Source organism: Anomalospiza imberbis, chromosome 13 (assembly GCF_031753505.1).
Source record: "Anomalospiza imberbis isolate Cuckoo-Finch-1a 21T00152 chromosome 13, ASM3175350v1, whole genome shotgun sequence".
Lineage (NCBI taxonomy): Eukaryota > Metazoa > Chordata > Aves > Passeriformes > Viduidae > Anomalospiza > Anomalospiza imberbis.
In genome coordinates this window covers 15,007,002-15,027,627 of record NC_089693.1, presented here as the reverse complement: position 1 = coordinate 15,027,627, position 20,626 = coordinate 15,007,002, and the positions used below count along the sequence as shown (strand labels likewise).

The window sequence follows — 20,626 nt, the reverse complement described above, 5'->3', positions numbered from 1 at the left end:
AGGACTTAATAGTTTAAGGTGCCAATTTCCTGCAAGCCAGCAGTTAGTTATTGTTCACTAGGCTTTTTAATGCTGTTCTAAGCAGTCTACTACATCATTTCCAGTATACAAATATTTACCATCTTTTTTCTTCTGTGCCAAAATGGTGACTTCTTCCCCTTTAGGAAGATCAAGCAAAAAAAGGACAGCTTCTTCTCTGATGATATTTGTGAAGTCTACATTATTTACCTGGTATCAATGAAGCAATAATTCTGATTTAGCATATGACATTATTACAGAGATTTAATTATATAATAGAAAATCTGAATCTATTGCTGTGATCTTTTTCTTACTCAATTTCATACATACCAAGTGCACATATCTCAAGACGCCTCTTGTACGTCTAAAGAGTCCCACTTTATTTCTCAGTAAAAGCACAGCTTCCAGGATAATAGGTAGCTGTTTATTTTATACTCATTATGGAGTACCTATATACATCAGTAGCCCACAGAGCACTCTGACAACTTAGTCACTCACCATGAAATCAAACAACTTGATAAACTGAATTAGTCTACAAGATTTAATGTAAGAAAACTTACTAACCTTCCTAGCAACAGTACAGTAAAAAGAGATTTTGTTCCTAGTAAATCATCTAAAAAATACATACAGAAAAAACTGTATGAACTACAAAGGCAAAATAGTCAATCCTACAGAAAGAAAACCTACTTTGGTACAACAAAACATTTGTAACGTTAACAGTTTTGACATACCCTGAGAATCTGGTCCCCTTCCTCTAATCCTTCTTTTGCTGCAGGGCTGTCTTCCAGAACACCAGCTACAAATATGCCAACATCATTGCCACCTGCTAGCCGCAAGCCCACACTATCTCCTTTTCTGAATTTTACAAGTTTCATGCTTGGCCTAAAAATTTAAAAAATATTCCACTTATTGGTAATAATAGCCCAAAATGTCCTGGTAAATTTGAAACATGCAAAGAAGTAATCTGCTCGTTAGTCAATTAGTGGATATTTTGCTATACATACCATTAACTGTTTATCAACTGCAGCATTACAACATGCTTAATAGCAGCACTCCAAAAAACCCACCTGCACGTACATGTTTAGTATGGTTTGTTTGTCTTACACTCAGTGTTTATGTGAGACACTGACACTCTCTTCCAAAAACATTCTTCCTTTTAAAGAGCTGTGCTGGCACACAGATCTATTTTGGCTCTGAAGAGATCAAGATTAATTTGAGGTCAAACCAAACTAGAATCTATTTTCATGTCCACTAATGCCCATAAAGGAGAGCCCAGTTGAAATAGCCTTATTTCCATGCTGGGACATTGCACAATTCTGCAGTAACCTTTATTCACTGCTCTCCAATTACTATGAAAGGTAAAGAATATACTACAGTAACTTTCCTCTCTTTGGACATGGGGACAGGAAAGGAGGAGTGAGAGTGCCCAGGGAGAGACAAACCCAGCAAATCCTTTTCACTTGTTCATTATTTTAAGGACTCATTTCCATAGAAATGAATAGACTTTAAAATGGTATATAACCCAGTATAAGTGCCAACAAGGCTCAGGAATAAATCTCATGTTTCATCCTATTATTTGTGAACAGAAGGGTCAGGACAGAATACTGGGCATGATACCAGAGCACAGAGAGGGGTTATTGACTACCCTGGATAAAAGTTTGGTTTGCTTAAGAACCAGGCAGGTTCAAACAGAGTTCAGAGATACATTACCGAAGCATTCCATCTTCATGGGTTGAATTGGGTAAAGGACCATCAGATGGACTGACTGGTAAATCCACATCTGGCTGTCCTCCTTGTGCATACACTGGCTTTGGTTCTATTAAAATACCAAAGATTTCCAATGTCCATTTGGTCATTTAAAGATGAAAATGTGAAGTTTAACTTAGTTAAGATTTAGTTAATGACTTCTTCAGTAGCCTTCCCTCCACCCCACTTAGACTCACTTAAAGTAAAATACTAGAAAATACTCTCATCATGCCATTCAGATTACTGGCCTAACTACTACATCAGTAAATATTCCCAAACTTCCTTTGCACTTCATTAAGTACTCTGAGCACTTCAAAAGGACAAGAACTAGAAGGCTTCATGCTCTCAAGACCACTTTCAATCCTTCTGTTTCTAACCTTGATTTTTCTGACCTAACATCTTTGTTTTCCATTGGTTCTCTTCACTCCAGAATTCAATTTTTGAAATGAAAATGCCATAAAACCTCAATCTACCATACATGCCTTAAGGTCCAGCTGGTGGTCCTTAGAGCTATGCACTTACTATGGCTTTGCTGCAGAGCTTCTCTGGAGTTCCTGTGAGGAAACTGCCACTGCAGGCTTCCCTCAGCAATGAGCACTAGTAAGGGCTCCTCTCTGATAAAGACCTGGTCATGTTACAAGGATTTATAGGCTCATTTTTGCACACAGGAAAATATTTGATTTCAAACAAGGCTGACTTTGAACTAGTCTAATATTCGTGATCTTGCCAACAGTTGGACCATCTTCCTTTCCAATCACTGAACAGACTAGTTTGAAATTGGGAATTTCAGGCAACAATTGGGTAATTATGCCTTTTTCTAATGTGACTCTGATCCCTCCCATACAATAACATAGTGTTTTCCTCTAAGTCTCTAGTCAACGTTTCCTAAGCTAAGCTTCTGATGATCCGTCCCAACAAATACTTTCCTCCCACCCTGATTCTTGACACAATCAACTAGGACAGTCATCTTACCCTTGCCCCTAGTCTAAGCAGCAAACCATCACAGATCCTGCCAGCCACTTCTCTAACATGTTCATTACAGTCCTGGAAGGATCCTCATTTCCCTAGAGCTTTTGTGAGGCTATTAAAGGATTATGCCCTTTGCTACACTATATTTCAGTTTCTCTTGGGCAAGTGAATTTTATCTGCAGACATTAATTTAAATATTAGCTTTATGTACTGGCCTACAACTCCTCCCACCCAAACTAAGTGTTTCCATGTGCCTCTTCCCATTCATGCAAGAATAGAACATTTCTCCTGCCCCACCAACCAACAAAACCCCCACACTATCTCTGGTTTGCTAGCCCCTCAGACCAATTACCAGTACATTATTTTGGATTAAGAACCATCTTAAGGGTTGCCTATCTGACTGGATTGGTATTATGCCTATTATTAATCTTCAGTACCTTACAAAAATGCAGAATTCATCTTTCTGATCTCACTACCACATCCTTTTCTATCTTGGCAAATATAAATTACTTCACTTACCTCTCTTCATAACACTGCTGTAAAAGGTCACCTCTTATGTCCATCTTTTTAATAATGTCTGCTGTACCAGAAAACTTACTGTTCTTATTTTCAAGATCTTTCAGAATCTATCAACATCAGACAACCCTTCCAGTTCTTCACTAATCTACTGACTACTATATGCAGAAGTGTCACTGCTCATCCCTTAGGTCCTCAAATATTTTCAAGCTTCAATGTGCTTTCTCTCATTGCACCCAGCCTTTCAGTAACAGCTCCCTCTAAACCATCTGCACATCTCCCTTCTCCACTTGTAATTTCACTGAAATGCCTCATTCTGTAAACAAAAATCTTGTAAGTGCCAGCCTGCCCGGAACAGTGTCCCATATCATCTTTTGTTTTGTTTGCTTTCCTTTTTTTTCCTTTTTTACACCATCTGGCTTTTATCTGCTGCCATTTAGCTTATCCTTTCCTTTTGGGAAAAAGGAAAGAGATTTTGTTCTGGCTTGATTAGCTGCACTTGTTAACCTGCCTTCTTCGTCCTTGACTGTAGTTAAGTGCTACATGAACAAAGCATTTTGGAGTGTTTTGAGTTGTATCTTGGGAACAGTAGCTCTAAACAGGCTTAAATACATCATTGTTATAAATATGGTCTGCTACAGTAACCCATAAGAACTCATTTACTGCTGAACACTCAGAAAAGAAACGACAGATTTTAACCTTCTCTGAGAAATCAGTACAAAACTCTTTACAACCATCACTTATAACTACAACTCTAAACACTGAAATCTGACCCCTATATAATGACAGACCCCACAACTTAGGTTTTCAGGACCAAAACGCTTATGATATAAATGAGATTATGGTTACAAAGACTGTTTGTAAAAATAATTAGGACTTGGTATGTTTTAAGACTTAAAAGTCATTCTAAAAATATGCAAGAGCATTAAGTCTTTACTGGTCATCCATTCTCAACAACACACATAATTAATATATTTGAATATTTTTACCTGGGAGTGGCGGAGTTTGTTTTTCAGTTCTTTCAACTGTCACCTCTTCCACAGCTTTAGAAATATCATCTGCATTCTTTACAGGTGTAGAGACAGCTCCTGGTTTAGTTATTCTCTCATCTTCTCTGCTTCGATGACTATATTAGAAAAAAAGATTCCACTCTGCATACAGAACTGTTTCTATGATCTCAGTCTGCTAAGACTAAAGAATAAATACTTCCATTCATCAGGATGAGGGTAAGGTATCACCATTACTGTTCAGGAAGCTTTTGTTCTTAGACTATCCCATTATTAATCGTTTTTATCATTTCCAAATCCTACTGTTTTGTCCCTAATAGCATGTTAACAAAGGACTTCCCTAGTTACGGCAGTTAAGAGAGCAGCAGCACATGGGACACAGACTGTAAAGCTTCAAGCTCTCTGCTTCAAGCACACAGGTCACACACACATGCTGTATATTGATAGCTATATAAAGAATTGAGAAGCAAAGGGAAGAAAGAAGAAAATCCATTACAACAGTTTTTCCTCACCCCTATCTATAGAAAACATGGATTTTTAGACTTAATTCTTAGGCTTTGCTGTGACCAAGCTAATTTATCTGCTCCTTTGTGTGTCAAGTGCTGCTGGTGGTGGCACCTTTTACTCTTGCAAAGCCCTGCCAAGGCCCACATAAATATGTTCCTCATTTCTCATCTCCTCAGAGAGGATAAGGCCTTCAATTCACAGCTATGACAAGAGGGGAGTGACTCTCATCCATGCATTTCAGTCAAAAGACAATTTGTTGCTTCTTATGCATTTCCACACAACTGGAGCACAAACTGAAGGAATTTAGGGCAAGTTAAAGAAAGTTCCTGTTTTTAAATGATGAAAGCAAGGAAAATTCTACAGAATGTAATTTCTATTCTTTGAGTGCAAAAGATCAGGTATTCTTGTATTGCTGTATTGAGCTACAGCTGCCAGCTGTACCACAGCAGAACTGAACATGTGCTGCATGTTGAAATGTTAACCACTACACTGCTATCTGATGAACACTAAATAATTTAATAGGGTTGGAACAGATGAATATTAATAATGAGCTAGAAAAATAAGTTTTTCTTCTTGAGAGTTGGCAAATAAGCAAGGATTTAAAGAATATTTGAAATAAGACAGAAATAGCCTTTCATATAACAGCAGACTGACTTGCCAAGAAGGGGGGGAAAAAGGTATTTTCTCAAGGATAACAATGGCTTGGTCAGTAGGTGCAAGCCCATCTGCTCTCATAAAGGAGAGGTCGGTACTAGGAGGGAAAAAAGAGAGAAGTTCTGCACTACTAACAGCTAGATGGTGCTACTGGGTAATAATGAGCACTGCTGCCCATAAAGCACAAATGGATCAGATCCCCATCATATAGAGCTAAGACTGTTAAGATCCTAATCAGAAATAATGCTTCAAGAGCTAGAAATATGACTTCAGAAAAGAGATTCCAGCAAGTCTGCTCATCCAAGACATGCAGTAAAGAATAAAAGAAAATTACAAAAATCAAAACAAGGAGAATGTGCTTTCCTAAAGCAAAATGAAGTCTAAATTATGAGAAACCATGCTTAGCTATTCAGCCAAGACATACTACAACTTCTCAGTGCATTCCTGTGCCAGTTTTAAAACCATGTGCCCGAAGGCAGCTAAACAGAATACAGAAAAGGACTCCAATCACCACAACAAACTGTGAAGAGAAACACTCCTGCATTATAAACAACCATCTTGTTGTAAGTCATTGATAAAAACAAGCACAGTCGCTTATTTAAAATCCCTATTTATGCCTCTTTTTATCCGGATAGAGTCCCTTTTGGAGGCTCCCACAGCTGATTAAAAGGATGCTAAAACCTCTCTGTCTAACAAAATAAAAAGCATTTATCTTTTTACTTCATTCCTAAACATCACTGATAGAGGTTTTCTTATTCCTTTCTTGGATTTTCAGTTTAGGTGCATAAGCTAGACGGTACCAGACTAAAACATGACTGAACTGGTCATTCCCTTGAAAATAGTTCCTGGCTTATTAAAAACAGATACATACATTTAGCTATTTAAATGCATGCTAAGTGTCCTAGAAACAAAGAAGTTCTGTAGTGTTGTAAGCTGCAACTATTTCCACTCCCCAAAGATTTCTGGGTAATGAGTACCAGTTAATAAGACAGTACAGTAAATTTCCGCATGAGCCCTCTATACCTGTTTCCAAGCATCTCCTAACATTTGAAAGTAGCATTATTCTAAAGTAAGACTATCTGTTTTGCTTTAAAAATAAAGCAAAAAATACTATAGTTACTACACAAAAAAAATTAATTTTATATTTCCTCCACGTAGTCCAAAACCAGTGTAATTTTATGCTGCTTTGATTCCTGTACACATCAAGAGAATGCAAATGTGGAAGCTCTCAAGAACAGTAACTAAAATACAGAGACTGAGGGCACAGCAAAAAATAGTCAGGTGAGTATCTGAAGCCACAGGCTCATGGGCTGCTGCTAGGTGTGCAGGCAAATACACCCTGTCAACTCAAAAGCCTGCAAAAGGTCAGGTCTACTCTAGCTAAGACATGAAATTTTAAATGGGAAAAAGCTGGTAAAACAAAAAGGAAGCAACAGAAAAGCAGGGGAGTCGATTTCTTTCCTTGACTTTGCTTAAACTGTCCAGTAAGCCCTGAATATTTCACCTTAAAAGATGATACAGGAAACAACTTGATGCCACCACTGGTTCCAGGTGAGAGAAACTTGTTAAAAACTGACAGCTGCACTTCCCAAGAGACAAAAGTGTTGTTCCCTGTGTACACTGTGACACTATTGTTTAACATCTGTGCTGTGTCAGGGCCACCTTTACCTCACTTCCTCTCCCTGACATTTTTTCAAAGCGTGCTTACCAGAAGCATTTTAAAATTACAAAATACAATCAGCTACATGTTAGTGCTATTACTGCAGAACAAGAGATGACCTGCAACACACATTTGACTCAACAGAAAATTATGGAAAATGTGAAATTGCAGGCTCTTCCCAAATGTGGTTTTAGCATATCTCAAACTCTTTAGCATAAGAAGAGTAAGAGCAAAGTAGCATCTTCCTAAAGACATTCAAAATAGGGCTGATTTTTATCTTATCTTCTAGTTTTTCAGCTTGTTTTGAAAATGGACAGAACAACCAATTTCTCATCCTACATATAAATTGACAATGGTATTACAGAAATCAGCCTCATCCTTCCACAAAAAATGATGATCTCTACGGTGATTTCTTCAAGCTTCCAAATCTTTCTTGCTCTGAGGCTGAAGTGTTAAACACATCAGAGGATGTTTTTGCCATTAGAATATCTAGGTGAGGAAGTCAGCATAGAAGACAGAGTTCCCAAGCAGGAATTCTTTCAATTAATTAAGGGCAGCCCAGAGATATCATCTGGGGGGTATGGCAGCACCCGGCTTTAAAGGCCAATCTTTAGGATGGGTCACACCAAAAGTTTACCCAGCTCAACAGCTTCTTAGTGCCAGCACTAAGACCAGATAGCTAAGATAGGTTTATGTGATACTTTTCCTGAGGTATCTGGTACCTGGTACTCTCCAGCTTAGCCTCAGAGACCTCTTTTGCTCATTCTACCTTTTTAAGTACAACTCTTCATAAATTATTCAAAGCAAAATTAGCCCTTTCTGTTAGTAAGTAAAGAAAAATGTTTAAGAATTTGAGTTTTTAGAAGACTGTTCAAGACACGCCTGTGAACTTTCTTTAGACTAAAGAAAACTAAAGCACTATTGAATGCTTTACACAATGATCAAACAGCAATATGGAAACTCATATCCAGGAACCTTGCAAGCAGCCTGATGTACATACCAGTGAAGAATACTGAAAAGTGGACAACACTGAAGACCCTGCCAGACCCCAAAGCAATACTGAGGCAGATCTGTAAGCAGATTTCTGTACTCTGGTGCAAAGGAAGAAATATCAGTCTGTACTTAAGCTAGTATGCAAGGACTAAGGATTCCCCTGGAACTTCCCTCCTCATTAACATACAAACACTTGGCAGAACAGCGTCTAAATAAAGACTCATTATCTTCAATACATTTTTAACATGCTCCTTAAGCTTAGTTGGAAGACTTTTTGCACATTTTTTCCTCAGCCCTTTCTCAAGCCTTTTTCTTCCTCCAGATTTTCCACCAAAAAAAAAAAGAATAAGTAGTTAATAACTAATTTGATCTTACAGTAGATTTAAACTTGCACAAACAACCATTTCAAGGAGAAGTTGCTCTCAACATGTTTTTCCTTACATGGCTCAGGGCCCAGATTTTCTGATCTTGGAAGGGACATGTCGCAAAGGAAGTCAAGCCATGCCAAAGCAGCTCTAGCTCATACAGAAGATATAACGGATGCATTCAGAGTTGAGATAACTTCAAAGCTCCCTCTCGGGGAAGATTTGATTCTTCCAACAGTTTGGTCTACAGGGAGGAAGTGACCATCTACCTAAGCCACTGCAATAGGACAGGAAAGCACTAACACTAGGCTAAGTCAGAGTTACAGTTCTGATAGATTTTTTTTTTGTTCCTCCCTCCACAAGCCCTATCAGGCTGCACTAGAAATGCATGTCAAGACCTACAGTTTTGAAATATAACGGAGATCTCACAACCTTCACAATCAAAGCCCTACCTCTGGGACCCTGTTTTTAGGTGTCTTCCATGAAAACAAACTTTCATGCCTTGTGGTCCCTCTGAACAATGTACACAAAAGAAGCAAGAATGTCTGTAACCCATAACCCCAAGCAGGTGTACATGCAGGTACAATCTCTCTTGCAGTTGTATCGATCTTTAAAAGATTCTAAAAGCCTTGAAGGTGTGTTATTTTCTCCTTGGCAAACCAATTTTATTAATAAGCAATCAGGCATATCTTTCATGAACTGGCCAGTGGTAATTTGTTTTTTCAGAGTTTTTGAGCAGCATCTAAAAATCTTCAGATGGAGGCTCTGAATTTGAAATTTGCACAGATCAATTCTAATTTCTGCTCCATCATATTATGAGCAGTCAAAAAAGAAACTTTTCTCTTTCAAATATTTAATAGGATTTGAAATCCAACACTGAAATGCTATTTCAGTAAATCAGAATGTCTGTTTCCAAACTGTGGAAATGCAAAACTGGGCAGATTTGTTATTTGGGACTAAAGTTTCGTATTTCCGGAGAAAAAAATTCCAAACCATACAGTACATTACTTGTCTCTGAATTCTGATAAAATTAGACTTATGTACTGAAGAATTATAATCAGTGTTCCATTACCAAGTTCACATATTAAAAATGGAGTGTAAAAGCTAAACCTGGTGTGCAATACACCTTGTTTTGCAGGAACTAAAGGTATTCAGAAACAAAAGATAACCCCATGCCTAAACACAGCAAGACTTCAGCAAGTTTACCCAGGCTGGACATGCAACAGGAGCTGTGCTACAGGTCATCTCAAAACCTACTTGCAGCTAACTGCTTTCTAAAACCAAAATACAACTACACATTTTTCAGTAACATATATTGCTATCAAATTTACATTGTCATTCATACAACCATGCTCTATGATTATGTTTAAAAAAGATGTAACACTAAAGAAAGGTTCAGTTTCTCCTCAAGTCTAAAATATTCAGATTATTATTATCTGCATCTCTTGAGACAAAGAATGGCATATTACTGCCTCCATAGTTCTGCTTCAAATTTGTTACACCATATAAATCTAAGCACTCCTACAACTTATATGTTACATTAAAGAGTTGATTTAAAAATAATACAATGCTGCCATCACCTGCCGTTGCTGGGCTGCTGTGGAGAATGTCTGGAATGGTCTGAAGGCTCTGACCTCTGGTCAGGAGATCGTGAACGACTGCGGCGGGGCCTGTCATGTGATCGGTTGGAATGATCTGATGCCAGCGACTGAATTTCTGAAATGTCTGTTAAATAAAAGTTGTTTTTTCATGAAATGATTGTAATTTAAATGGTGGCATGACCTGCTTAAATGGGAATAAGCTTTTGCAGAGAATTTTTATGAAGATGCTAAATCTATGCTTATTATTACACAAAAACAAACTTAATATTCCTGAAAGAACAGCCACAAGAACAGGGACTGAATCTTTTTCTCCACGGTTTTTGAAGGAGTGGATTTCAACCACATTCAAACAAAAATTTACCCATATTACCATCTTACTCCTAACTCTTCTCCTCCCCACCCTCTCATCCCACTTAAGTATTTCATATCTTGACAACACAGGGAGTTCTTTCCTTTTTAGAAATCAAGTTCTCATACTCACCATCTCTTTCTGAAGCATTAGCAGAATGAATACTGTCAGAAAGATCAGGGACATTCAACAGTGTGGCTCGTTCATCTCGCTGAACAACCATCTTCAATTTGCCTTTTGACCTTTCTATTAATGTTTTGGCATCTGCTAAGGACATATTTTCCGTCACTGTGCCATTTATCTGGAATAGAGCGGGGAAAAAGAAGAGATATAAACTTACTAAAAAAACCCCAGTGAATCTCCAGCAAAAGGAGGGTGTTCTATCTGATGATATTCAGAAGTAGTTAAAGTATTTATCAAATTACCATAATACAATGGAAGAGCATTGGGCTCATCCAAAATATTGCATAATATAGAAAATTTTCAACTTTTGAAGTCAAAGCTTCTAGCACTAATACAAAACTTGTAAAAGATTAGTTATGTTTTTTGAACCAGCACTGCTATACTCAACAGAGCAAAGAATGGTCCATTTTTCTGTACCAACGTATCCACAACACTATCTTGAAATAAAAATTGTTACTAAGAATTAAAAATCATAGAATGGCCTCAGCTGGCAGGGACCTCAAAGACCATCCAGTTCCAACTACCTTGGCATGGGCAGGGACACCTCCCACTAGACCAGGATGCTTAAAGTCCCATCCACTTGCCTTGGACACTGCCAGGGATGGGACACAAAAAAAATAACCCCTGGGTATATTTATTTCTAAAAAAAAAAAAAAACAACCCAACCAAACAAAAAAATTAGTCTGAAGGCAAATTTTAGTGTTGCACAATAGCACAGCTCCACAACATGTTACTTATAACTAAGCAAAGCTTCATACCTTTTCCAATAGTCTTTATTATGTATTTACAGTGGGCATTATTTGTCTGAATAACACTTTGGGAATAACACCAAAAAGGCTTGGTAATTTTCGTTTCCTTAGGGAAGTTGATTCATATTAAATTTGATCTTTGAAATAATTTAATGAAAAGTGACACATCTTCTATTAACTATAATAATGTTACTGACACAGCCAATTCTAGGCAGAGTTGTATCAGTGAGTTTTGCCTTTGAACAACCACCACCACCGAATACTCTACCTTCAGTACAACATCTCCTTCCTGGATATTGCCATCTCTTGCTGCCAGGCTATCCTGTGATATTTCTTTCACAAATATGTGACTTGCCAACCGCAGACCATACTCTTCATAATAAAAGAAAAAAGAAAACTGATGAAGTTACAGCAGCAAAAAGGGAGATATCTGGAGATTCACAACACTGCATTTACACAGGCAACAAAAAGAGGAGAGGAACTTGGCATACAATGGGCTGTAGCAGGATAGGTTATAGCTTTGCCATTGTATCAGTCTTTTTCTAACACTGCCTATAATCAGAGCTGTTGTTCAACAGCTTAACTGAATTTTTTTCTCTTCCAAACAAGACACCCACTAAAGGCTCGGCTAAAGTGTAGGTATGAAGCTGCTGACTAGCAGATGTTGGCTGCAGTTGGAATTTATTTACACTGTACAATACTTTACCCTTAACTAAGCACACATAATTGGAATACAAAAAATAAAACCAGAAATACAATAGAACTTTTTTAATTTTAAGCTGGCTACTGGTAAAATGGGCAAACTGGTAACAGCACTGTTCATTCAGCCCACACAGCCTCTAACACAACACTGAGTGAAGCAGCTGGCCTTTGAAAACCAGCAGAAGTTTTACCAAGAGATATACACACAAGTTACCTTCATTTTTCCTGGATTTCACCAGTGTGACTTTGGTGGGCTTTGCAGGCTGGCTGGAGGTGACAGACCTCCTGTCTGACCTGGGAGACAAGCTCCTCTCCCTGCTGGCGCTGCGATCTCTGACCCAGCTCTTCTCGTGCCTCCTGCTGGCACTGGGACCACCACGGCTGCTCCTTGGATCCCGGATTTCTTCATCGTAGCTGTCATCCTCATTTTCAGACACTGGTTCAGGGTCTGGTCGAGTCACTGGAATCTGAATTTTCTTCATCCTTCGGATAGTCTACAACCCAACAGCAGGTATCAGCCTCTGGCTGTGTAATGCTAATGGTGCTATGGAATGGCAGAAGCCAAGCCAATCCCAGCATTCAAAACATGCAGATGTATTGGTGAATGCTCTGAATTGTTGCATCCTCAAAATTATATCCAATTAATACAGGAGACTTATCAATACAGATTATTAGAAACCTGTTTTTACAGTTTAGTCCTTTTTTATTTTTAATTAGGATTAAATTTTAATTAGTACTAAATTTTAATTTAGTCCTTTTTACGTTTTTGCACAAGTGACAAAAGGGTAACAATCAACAGCCTTCATAGCACAACATAATATTCTGTCTTCAGCGCTGCATATTTGAATGCCCTCTCTTTGCTTAAAACCACAAAATCAGTTACTGGCACTGCTAAAACCCTTTTTTGCTAACATGTAATCTAGTGCATACTCAGTATGCTATTGACAGTGATTCTCCTCAACTTTGAAGTCTTCCAGTCTTCCAAAGAAATGTTTATGCAAGACATGGAGGAAGGGGAGCAGTCACTCTGGAAGTTCAAAGTTGCTTTGTACAACACAGACAGCTGGTTCCAGAATATGAGCCAGCCTTGTTCGGAGATTTGCTTGCTATGTATTACAGAACAAAACCAAGTTCTACCATAAAGTTTTCATTAATTACTTGTTTTTTTACCTAAATCTACACACCAAATATTTAAGACACTGAAAGCCCTGCACAGCTTGCCACACATTGCTTTCTGTAAGCATTAAAGAACTGCTGCCAAATTTACAAATGCAAAACATCACACTTTTTTTTGCAACTGCATTAAAGCACATAAATGGACTAAAAATCTGTCAGCAGAAAAGCTTTTCTATAAGCACTAGAAGTCTCTTTTCATTAATTAAGAAACTTGTAAACATTGTGCATTTTTTTGTTCTATTTTTTTGTAACATAACCCCCAAACTTCTACAGAAAGCTGGATTACTACCCTTTGGTGATGACCTGCTCTGTTTTGCAAAAGTTCAAAAACCACCACTTAGAATAAGCCTACAAAATTGTAGGAATTAAGGTAATTATACTTTATTTTGGCAAACTGTTTACTGAGCACAAAAAGAACTGTTAGTGCCTGAACAGCTTGTCCCTTAGCACACACCAGCCTTTGAAAAACTCAGTAAAAGTGTATCCAACAAAGTAAACAAATATTAAACAAAGCTGACTTGCCACAATTTGGCAATCTGAGAAGTACTTTACCATAAATAAAAGGAGTCTGAATTATCCCATGCCACACTATGCAACCATCATCATTCACATCTGAAATACATTTTGAGTGACACACTTGATAAACACACCACTTAAACCTGAAACATCACACAGGTGTTATGCAAGCACCTTGCATCATGCCTGTATTTTGTAGCAGACACTACACTATTGCACTTTGCCCCATAACTATGGAACTTTAAATTTTCAAGACATTCACTTACGATTTTGGCATTCTTCCCACTTTTCCTCAGCTGCTGAACAGCAAACGCATGCTCGACATTATCCATTGAAACTCCATTAACCATTGCAACACGGTCATTTTCTCTACAGGAAAAACATCACAATGCACAGTATAAATACTTTATGCCAAGAAGACAATATTGGTGACTAGTGCCCCCAAGCAAACTGCCTGAATTACAAACCTGCTACACCAACAGTTACAGACAGACAACTTGAGGCCAAAACAATTGGGAGGTTAAGCTACTACTGACAAAGATGAATGCCCCCAAATCAGAACCCAGGTACAGTTTGGCACTTACTGTAGCAGTCCTTCTGCTGGGCCTCCTTTCAGCACATCAGAAATAACTATTGATGTCTCACCACTCTGAAAGTGAGGATTATCTCTTCCTCCAGATATTGCAATACCAAATCCAAATCCAGGGGCCTATAATGTAACAAGAGAAACATTTTTACTTTCCAATATCTAATGGTCACAATTTGCATTCCCATGCCAAATACAACAAGGTCTCATGAGATCAACAGAAATTTTTGAAATAAAGCAGGATCAATGAGCTAATCAATGCTATGCAATCCAGTAACAGAGATAGATTAAAAAGAAACACTTTTAGAATGCAGAGAGTTTTGGAGTAACTACCCAGAGTCTTCCAAGAGATTAGAGTTCTCATTTGCATTTTTATGGCTAGACCTCAGGTGGTCATCAGCAAGACCTCAATCTTCAGTAAGCTCAACAAACCATTCCTCTGAGCTGCAACTCTGAGGCAAACCCCTATATCACTTCCTGCAGCACTTTCTTTGAGTTTTCCCATGATGGTATTTAGCCAGCTCGACCTCACTTAGCTCAGAACTGACAGGATGGCAGCACACAGTAGTATGACTGCAGGCTCAGTTCTTACGAATAATACCAAGATCACTTGTACCATTAAATACATCAAAACCTTGTCAGCACTTGCAAATCATCTGCATCTTAACAAAAGTAATTTGCTTCAATCTTTTCCCTCTAGGGTGACCTGCCACTACAGCAAGGTCAAAGCCTCTGAAAAGTTATTCGTGTTAGATATTTCAAGATACAACAATGATGCTTACATTTCTGCCTGGAAGCAGCGAGGGTGGGAAATAAGCTTTCTAAATATAACTGATCTGCAAACCATCTAGTTCTTTTACCATTGCCCAGAAAACATTTTGAGGATATTACCATTTAAATGCTGTATTTTACTCAAGAATTTGTTCTGCAATTTTCAACCATGCAAAATGCAGTCACTGGATGGAAAAGATCAGGTTTGGGTCAATCTCACCTCTCTATTTCACAGAGCACACACTTCGTGCTGGCAGACTTCACCTTCTCTTTTTCTGACTTTTTAACAAACACGACCCAGCTTTAGCAAGGAGTTTCATAACCTTACAATGACAGCAGAGGCAACATGGCAGTCTGCATCTGGCTGTAAGACACATGATGTTCAGCTTTTTGGACATTAATTACTGTCCAAAACCAACCTGTTCCCTACTTCCTCCCAAAACAGAGGTCATAAAAAGATGTTTCAGATTTGCCTGTAAGCAGTGAATAGGAACAGTACTAAAATACAGATGTGGAGATTCACTGTTCAGAAGCAGTTAGCCCATACTGTTCTGTGGAGGACTGGGGAAGAGCACACCTTACTGCTTCTTTTACATCCATTTTAATTCATTAGAGGATGAATGGTCTTATTTTCAAAATACATCCCACATAGATCAACCAGAAATCATGGCTGGGATGCTAGAATTAAGTGAAACTTGGTGTCATGAAGGAGGATCTTAAATGTCCACTCATGACCAGAGCTGAGGGTTTTTTCAGTTTTATTTTTTAAAGTCAAGGAGAATATATAATAGCCTACATAAATGTGTTACTAAAAACCCTTTCAAAACAGTAATATTTCCCCTCTCATGACACACCTGCTTTTAGTTTTCCATTATTTTAAAATCCAGAACTTAGTTTGCACCGTATTTGGGTGGGGAAGGAAAGGAAGAAAAGAGGTAGTAACAAACATATACATGTCAAATTTCATTTAAATCTTCTCTATCTTTTCTTCACGATAAAAAAATATTTTTAAAATTCTCCACTTATGGTAAGGGATACAAACATCAGGCTAAGAGCAGGAGAAACTCACTGTAAACCTTATCTTGCTGCTTGCCATACTAGTTTTTAAAAGTAGATCTGCAAATCAAATCATGGAGGTGGCTACATTTCCTACTTTGATGTTCTCTTCCAGAAGCCCTGAAACAATGCAGTCTCATACAGACAGCAGTTAAAAGGGCCTACAAGTCAGATAAAGTTCTAATAAGGCTTCAGAAACACTCCCAATTCAAATATCAAATCCTAAATCCTTCTGAAAATTTAAGAGGTCACATAAGAAACCTTCTAGTAAAAATCAGCCTACCTACTTTCCATTTTATCCTGCTGCATACCATCACCTTGAGAGACAACTAATTATCAGAACTGCTCTCTGAAAACTGAGCCTAGCTCCTAGACATGTCTGGAAACAGCAAGATGTTGATCACTACAGATTATACAGAATACTAACGTGTACCTTAAGTAAAACTGCATTAAAAAATCCTTCTATCACAACTTCAGTTGTCAGATGTTGTAGAAAAAAACCCACACAAAAAAAGCGCTGTACTGTTCTATTTTCCCACAGTAATACAGTGTGGGACAGGCAAAAAGGTAAGTACATACCTGGTTTCTGTGCTTTGGAGGAAGGACACACATCTACCACAGACACACAGAACTTAGCTCCAAGAAGGGAAAAAACTCATGTGATATACAAAGTGCATGGTTCCTCCTTCAAATACCTTGCCATTAAGGATATAAACCCCGAAGACATCTCAATAAAAGATAAACTGTAGCTACCTGATAAGCTTTTACTGAACCTGAGACTGGCTCAGTCTCTTAAGAGTTAAGTAGCAGTCCAGTCCAGGAAGCTAGGAAGGTGGTAAAGAAATGCAACAAAAACTCTTGGTGAGAAATTCCAGCCTCTGCTTCCCAAAAAACTTTCTAATGACTCTTTTGACAGTAGAGCTGGAATTCACCAGTAAACCCTCTTCCCAGTGTTAAGGATAATTCTAAGCACGTATTTGTTGAGCATAAGGGGTTTGGTTTTGTTATCTGGCAGATGGAAATAATGTTTGTTTTTAACTGACTAAATTAATGCTATTGAAGTTATTAACAGTACATATCATCAGCTTTCAACACCTAAGAGCTACTTAATCAGGTAACAAAACAGTCATACCAGAAGAGTTGGCAGAATTTTGGCATAAAAGATCATAACCAAAATTATATTCAAATCATACACTCACATCAATGCTATAAAAGAACTTCTGACTGCTGCAAGTGCAAACAAAAACGAGATCTCTGGTTCCTAGCAGTTATTTAAAATTTTGTTCAAGGTAACATCATATTGTAGCATTTCATTATTTCTTTGTGCATGGACTAAATATCTCACTTATGGTGTCTCTAAAATTACTGCTCCAATTGACCAGAAGGTCCCCTTCAAGAGAAAATGAGTTATCACCAAGCCTACGAGACAACCTTGTATTACTATGGCATTTTTAGTTTGGTTTTGACTATAAAGCAGTACTGATTTAATCAGTGGTATAAGTTAAAAAAACTGAAGTTTACAGAGATTATAGGGATGACTGGACAGCTTCAAAATGAAAACAATGTAACAAGAGAAACATTAAATTAATTATATATAGAAACAACACTCCTTTCTCAAAAACTTGTTGACCTAAAAACTGTTGGATGCTTAAAGACTAGCCTAGATAAACATCACCACACATTTCCATTTTTACTTCCCCTTTCCTTTCAACAGGTGGCTGCAGTCAGCGATGGGATACTCTGTTCCCTTCACAAAAGGGCACCTGCCCAAACAGTTACATTGAATCAACAACACCAAAGCCTTTACTATCAACAGCTAACAGGTCTGACAGACAACTAACACTTATCTGCCCAGCTGACCCACACATACACATTTCTGTCCGAGGTTCGCTCTTCCCACCAAAGCTACAATTTTAAAATGCCTTTATTCTATGATGAACTGAAGGCAAATGATCTAACTTGCTCCCTTGAGAAAACACCTCCACATCTCCCCCATTTTGGGATGAATACAGCTATTTGGACCATGATTCCACAGCTGCTTTAATACTAAGTTGCTGCCAGAAATGGCATCCCACCCTGCTCTGACCTTTCCTAAGCAATTAATTCCTTACTGACTCTCTTGTACAGCTTGATGATAGCTGCATGAGAACCCAATTTAATTCAGGAGTAACTCAAACAAGAGGAGTCAGTCTAAATGCAAAAGCAGTCTTGCTATTCACTGGTTCCCAGCACACATTCCTTTGTGCAGGGTACACATTCTGACCACCCAGAATCACTACTTCCAGCCAGTGGTTTAAGAAAGTGGCATGCAAATAAGACAGTTTTGAATACATTTATTTATATGCAACTACATTGTTTTATGTCCCTGCAAATAAAGTCTGAAAACTTTCACACATAGTTACAACAGCACTGCCATGAATGAACACAGATTTCTACCTCCCTTCAGTTAGGTTCAGATATAATCTAAAGCTATGTTTCTAGCATTGGTAGGCAGGCTTATCTCTGAAACCCAACAAACAAACAGAGCTATCACATGGAGCTTTTACAACACTTCTAAATTTAAACAAGGGAATATGACAGTTTCCTCTCTTTTTACTTCCTGACATCTGGCTTTTTCCTATTGTTTTCAAAAGCTACCAGTATCCTGCGTTAGGCACACACAGCCAATTGTATGAACTCACCCTGTGAAGAGTCACCGTGTGTTGTTCCCATATAGCTGTTTCTTCCATTGTTGTGCTCTAAGGAGAAAAAACAAAACCCAAAGATTAGACTTCACTTTCAGTAGTTGTATAATACCACAATCAGAAACTTACATTCAAAAGTAGCATTAATATTCATATAGAATAGCTACAGAAGAAGTTGGCCTGGCTCATTCATTACACATTTCCTGCCTTTATATGTCACAGCTGAACTTCCTGTGCTCCTGTGGAAGGGGGCAGGGGGAAGAATAGGCAAAATAGATTACAGAGCTTGAAGTTATGAAGTTCCATGGGAAGGATTACAAGCAGCATTTGTGATATAGGCTCTCTTGGTTTCTCATTAAAATTGTAGTAGGTGTAGCTAGTCCAATCAGCTGTATTTATATTCTAACATTTATACTTACACTCACCTTTTGCTTGTTTTAACTGTATGCAGATTACCACTAATGCATGAACACTGTAATACAGATTACAGTATCTGTGCTACTGTATTATGCACATAGGTCAAATTTAATGGACTGCAGTTTAGTACAGGCTAATTATTTTGGTGAACAGTAGCACTGCAGAAATTACAAGGTCCTCTCTAAGGTAACTAGATTAAACAGTAACATTATGACAATATTGACATACCTGCATTTCTGCTTGAAAGAGCACTACTTAGTGTGCCACGCCGAGCAAACATTTGGGAAGGACAAAATAGCATCGGCAGAGCCCAAGGCCTGCAAACAGGCAGGAAGGCAGCAGGAAATGCAGAGCGAACATCCTGCTGCTACATTTTCTACCTTTCCAGAGGGAGTGCCCAGTGTTTTGCTCCATACCCACCCCCCTCATAAGCATATCCACTAATTAAAGAACAGAATCAGAACACAAACTTCCCTGCAACATGGCAGCACTGTTTTTTTTAAAATCTACTCTGCTCTGTATTTGTTTCAGTTACAGTAACTCAGTCACTACAACAAAAAGTACTCTGAACTTTTAAGCCAGTCCTGTACCACAAGGAACAGGAGTAGGAGTGTTTACTGTCACAAACAATACCTCTGAAAACTGTATTCAACATCAGAATTTGCAACTGGGTTCAAAAAGTGAGTTCTTCTCATAATGCCAAAAAGCTCTGCATTTTTCCCTCTGCATTTTGTCCTTGAATTTCAAGGGTTAGGATGTGCCACATTACTGCTCATTTCTCTTTCAGGGTTCACTTCTCTTGAAAGTCCTGTTGCAACTTCACAGTGATGCACTTAATTCAAACAGCTGTAATTCTTCTCAATTTAGCACCAAGTGCCGCTCCTTTGCATTACAAGTTGATTCAACTCTACCTCAGAATTAGATTATTTCTCTCCAGCTTTTTAAACTAAGACCAAATACATACTAAAACAGCAACAATTTACACACACAAAGCCATCTTTGAAACAAAGCAGAACGTTTTGCTTGCTAAACGGTCAAGGAATACTGATTTTCTTCCTTATTTCTGATGTTCTCATTCTGTCTTAATTTTGGCAAGAGCTTCTCAGGCTAAACAGCTCATCAACAAGTGAAGATTTACCTCTGCAAGTAAACTTCTAAAGCAAAAGTAGCTCCTAAGGAGCTCTAAGTAGCTCCTGTTCAGAAGAAGGTGCAACAGGAATCGAATAAAGGACTGCAAAAGTTGTAATTTACGTTGTAATTGGAATAAGCTGCCTCATTTTTACCTGCAATGATGGAGAAGTTAACCCTGCTCATTTACTGCACTTGCCCTGGCAGCGCTCCGCAGGTCCAGCCCTGTGTCAGCAGCAGAGGCCTCTGAGCCAGCACAGTCCCAGCTCCTTG

The 20,626-nt window shown here is 38.3% G+C and overlaps 1 protein-coding gene across 19 annotated transcripts in view; it reads right to left on the bottom strand.

The window, feature by feature from the left end:
- TJP1 (tight junction protein 1) overlaps positions 1-20,626 on the bottom strand; it is a 206,846-nt gene that overhangs the window by 22,467 nt on the left and 163,753 nt on the right. For all 19 annotated transcript variants that reach the window (XM_068204130.1, XM_068204133.1, XM_068204127.1 and 16 more), the window contains 11 exons: positions 18,806-18,862; positions 14,296-14,420; positions 13,978-14,080; positions 12,234-12,513; positions 11,586-11,689; positions 10,518-10,686; positions 10,016-10,160; positions 4,239-4,375; positions 1,729-1,834; positions 750-900; positions 120-228 (listed from right to left, as the gene is read on the bottom strand). In XM_068204130.1, coding sequence (XP_068060231.1) covers positions 120-228; positions 750-900; positions 1,729-1,834; positions 4,239-4,375; positions 10,016-10,160; positions 10,518-10,686; positions 11,586-11,689; positions 12,234-12,513; positions 13,978-14,080; positions 14,296-14,420; positions 18,806-18,862 — 1,486 coding nt within the window. The remainder of the gene's footprint in view (positions 1-119; positions 229-749; positions 901-1,728; positions 1,835-4,238; positions 4,376-10,015; positions 10,161-10,517; positions 10,687-11,585; positions 11,690-12,233; positions 12,514-13,977; positions 14,081-14,295; positions 14,421-18,805; positions 18,863-20,626) is intronic.